Source organism: Plectropomus leopardus, unplaced genomic scaffold (assembly GCF_008729295.1).
Source record: "Plectropomus leopardus isolate mb unplaced genomic scaffold, YSFRI_Pleo_2.0 unplaced_scaffold17405, whole genome shotgun sequence".
NCBI classification, from domain to species: domain Eukaryota; kingdom Metazoa; phylum Chordata; class Actinopteri; order Perciformes; family Serranidae; genus Plectropomus; species Plectropomus leopardus.
Window position 1 is genome coordinate 1 of NW_024618727.1, and position 3,565 is coordinate 3,565.

The 3,565-nt window shown below is 42.3% G+C and overlaps 1 protein-coding gene across 1 annotated transcript; it reads left to right on the forward strand.

Annotated features, from left to right (window-relative positions):
* Positions 1–1,685: 1,685 nt before the first annotated feature.
* On the forward strand, positions 1,686–3,548 carry LOC121964841 (tripartite motif-containing protein 16-like; the record flags this gene model as incomplete). Its single annotated transcript, XM_042515023.1, has 2 exons — positions 1,686–2,583; positions 3,061–3,548. Coding segments are annotated over exons 1-2 (557 nt in total), but the record flags the coding sequence as incomplete, so codon positions are not given.
* Positions 3,549–3,565: the final 17 nt, after the last annotated feature.

Consider the following 3,565-nt stretch of genomic DNA (forward strand, 5'->3'; position numbering starts at 1 on the left):
TATTAATAAGTTTTGCTAAAACAAAGGACCATTGGACCGTTACCACAATATATTTTTTATTTTGGCATATTTGGTCCTCCATACACAGAAAAGTGATTCAGGTTGTTCAATAAAAAATATATCTTTTTTTAATAATTAGACATTAATTACTATAAACTGTAGTTGTTGCAGCAGTACGCAGAAACTGCAGGCTCACATTACACCCACTCTCCTGTGTGGTTTTGTTATCTGACATCTCAGTGTTATCTTTTGCTATTGATTTTTCCATCCGTGGTAAGGGTGGTGTCCGTAACAGTTTGAGCCGCCTCATGAGTGCTTAAATAATTCAGAATAATAAGATGAAAACAATGCCGACATAAGAGCTATCAATCTCAGAAGTTCCGAAATAATCCTTAAAATGCACCCAGAGTGCCGCTCTCTGATGTCAGAGCAGAGCTATATTTAGGGGGGATGAACTGTGTCTTCAAAATGCATCACAGTTGTTCTCACACATCTTACAAAGCAGCTCAGATCACTTTATTTAATTAGTAGAGTAATTCAGACTTAATATCTGCTATAAAGGTCATCAAATCACGGTCTCAGGGCGTGGCTAACAAGATATTTTGGGTTTCCAACAGTCATGAAACTCAATACTTAGATCTTTTCATCCCCCCCGGTGCAGAAAAAGCTCCAGATAAAGTCTCATTTGTCTCTTTCTGACAGTTTGTGACCCCTCAGGTTCGACTCTCCTGCAGCTTTTAGCCTCCACCTGTTATTTGCAGAGTGTGTTGTTGCAAAACCTCAAACTGCTTCATTAGAGCTGCAAAGCAAACAGTGCTGAGAGGCTCGCGGTGTCGGTGAAACTATTTGTAGGTGAACATACCACAAACGCCACCTCAAGTTCACGGCCGCATTAAAAAAAAAGGAAATCTCTACTTGTGTTTGGACAGAAAACAAGGAGGGAAATGCTGAAGTTTATGTGTAAATAGATTCAGCTAAAGAGGAAATAAAGTGACATTTTTCAGCTGTCATTCACATCCCTTTAAAGAGATTTGTTTCCACAGGACAGACATAAAAACATGAGGACAATGGAGAGAAATGACTTCCTGTTCGGAGCTCACCTTCCTCGTTTATTCACTAGAAATCCTCTTTTTTTATAGAAGTCATTACATAACGAACTTCTGTTTGCTTTCAGGGACATTAATCTGCTCTCAGGAAACCAAAAAAGCCAGGAAAGATGTGCAATTTACGTTTCTGCAAACCACAGATATGTTTGATGTGTATGTTATACAGTTATGTCCTTGCCACAGTTCTCCAGCTTCTCGTGGTCGATATCGATAATCGATTTTTGTTTTTGTTTGTTTTTCATCACCTGAGGGTATGAAAGGCTGAGATGTGGTGAGTACAGATGAATTTAATTTGTGCATTTTCATCAAATAAATGAAAACAAAACGCTGGGAAAATAAAGGTGAAAATGCAAAAAAAAAAAAAAAGCTTTAAAAAAACTCTAAGAAACCTAAAATCCTAGAAATGTCCTAAAATCAATTAACAGCCTGAAATCCAAGAAATGTCCTTAAATCATAGAAACATTCTAAAATCTTTGAAACATGCTAAAAAGTCCTAAAAAAGCTAAACATCCTAAAAATGTCCTAAATGCCCTAAATTCCTAGAGATGTCCTAAAATCTCAGAAATATCCGAAAACCCAAGAAACATCCTGAAATCTTAGAAATGTATGAAAATCCTAGAAACATCCTCAAATCCTAAAAATATCCTAAAATTTATTAACATCCCAAAATCCCAAACGTAGTCGTAGAAACATGTATGGGGCTGCTGTGACTGGCCTCCAAGCAAAGCAGGAGGACTATTTCTGCCGTAGCGACATTTGGACAGATTCAGCAGAATTGGGAAAAGAATTTTGGGAATTTGTTATAGAAATTGAAAGATCATCTGCATAGAGATTGATCTTGATGTTTGCCTGTATTTACATGTTCATGTCTGAGTTTTTCACCACTACAGCTGCTTTGTGTAGCATGAAAAACATAAATAAGTGACACTTCTGTTGTAAGAAAGACGGCGTCTCCGTCTTGTTCCCCCTCCACTGATGAAATTCCTCAGACAACATATTTCGGCTGTGGGGTGTGTGTGTAATAATTTTACAGACGTCAGGTTGATGAGGATTTGATGCTCCGTCGCAGGCTGAAGCAGAGGATTTGTAGTTCTCCCCTCAGGGCCTAAACTTCATAGAAAAGAATTTCATGAGGACTAGCCTCCACACCGGAGACGCCTCAACCTGCCCGAGGAATTCAGACAAGTCCTCGCTTTGACAAACTCTAAACATCAGAGTGAAGAAGAGGATGTTTGTCTCTCCAGCAGAGAGGAGAGGAAACAGCGCTGTTTTCCTGCAGAAACAGCCTAAATGTTTACATCTGCTGAATATATTTACGGCTCAGATCGGGCATGTTTCAGCGTGACGTCACGGTTGTGGTTTCTGAATTGTATGTTCACAGAGCGAGCTGAGGGAGAAGCAGACGGAGATGGTGAAGACGGTGACGGCGGCAGAGAACGCCATCAACAAACTCCAGGTCAACACCGTCTCCATTGAGGTAAATGCAGCGGTATCGCTAATCCCAGATGAGCTCACTTTGGCTGCGTCACATGGATGTCACAATGTTTAATAAGATAACAGCTGGCAGCAGCTATTTATGACTCAAGGAGCCTCCGGCCTGTCAGCCCCCGCGGCCTCTGAGCCACCCAAACCTGACAGGTTAGCCTGAGGGGCGGGACGATGTTTTTTCAGGTGGTATTGAGGCAACGGAGCGTTTCCTCACTGAACCTGCTGTTATGTCACGTAATCATGTGACCCGAAGCATCCCCGACCTGTTACCTGTCGGAGCTTTGGATACGCATCGCTGCCTCTGTGGGAATGTAAAAAATCCTCCGCCCACACAAAATGATCCGAAACTAAAAGTACTTTAACGTTTTTATTTAGGGATTTTTATTTATGTGAATCACAGAAATCAAAGCACATTGAGTCAAATCGGTGATATTGTGCTTTATGATAAAATGTGACTGTTTTGCAGCACTCTGTGACTGAGGTACGAGCTGTGATCGAGAGCCAGTTCGACAAGCTGCAGGCGGTGGTGGAGAGGGCGAGGCGGGAGGTGACGGAGATCCTGGAGGGCGAGGAGAAGCAGGCGCTGAAGCAGGCCGAGGGCATCCGGGTTCACCTGGAGCAGAGGTGCACGGAGCTGAAGAAGACGCAGGGGCAGATCGAGAAGCTCTCCAAGAACAAAAATGATGTGGATTTTTTACAGGTAAAACCGACGAGGTCATCTCAGAGAGCCGGTTTACACCCGGTTTTAACATGTATTTCCAGTGCCGGACCGAGCACATTCAGCGCCCTTCCTTTGGCACCCCACTCTTTTTTAAAAATTCCACTTTTCCAATGTTTTTTTTTCTCCCCCACGGTGTATTCTGGTGACACATTAGTGTTTACACCTGTGTCTATCATCCGTCTCCAGCTGATCACTTCAGATTTCGTCACTGCCCTCGTCAATTACTCCGGAAGGTCAAAGGGCAGCGTAC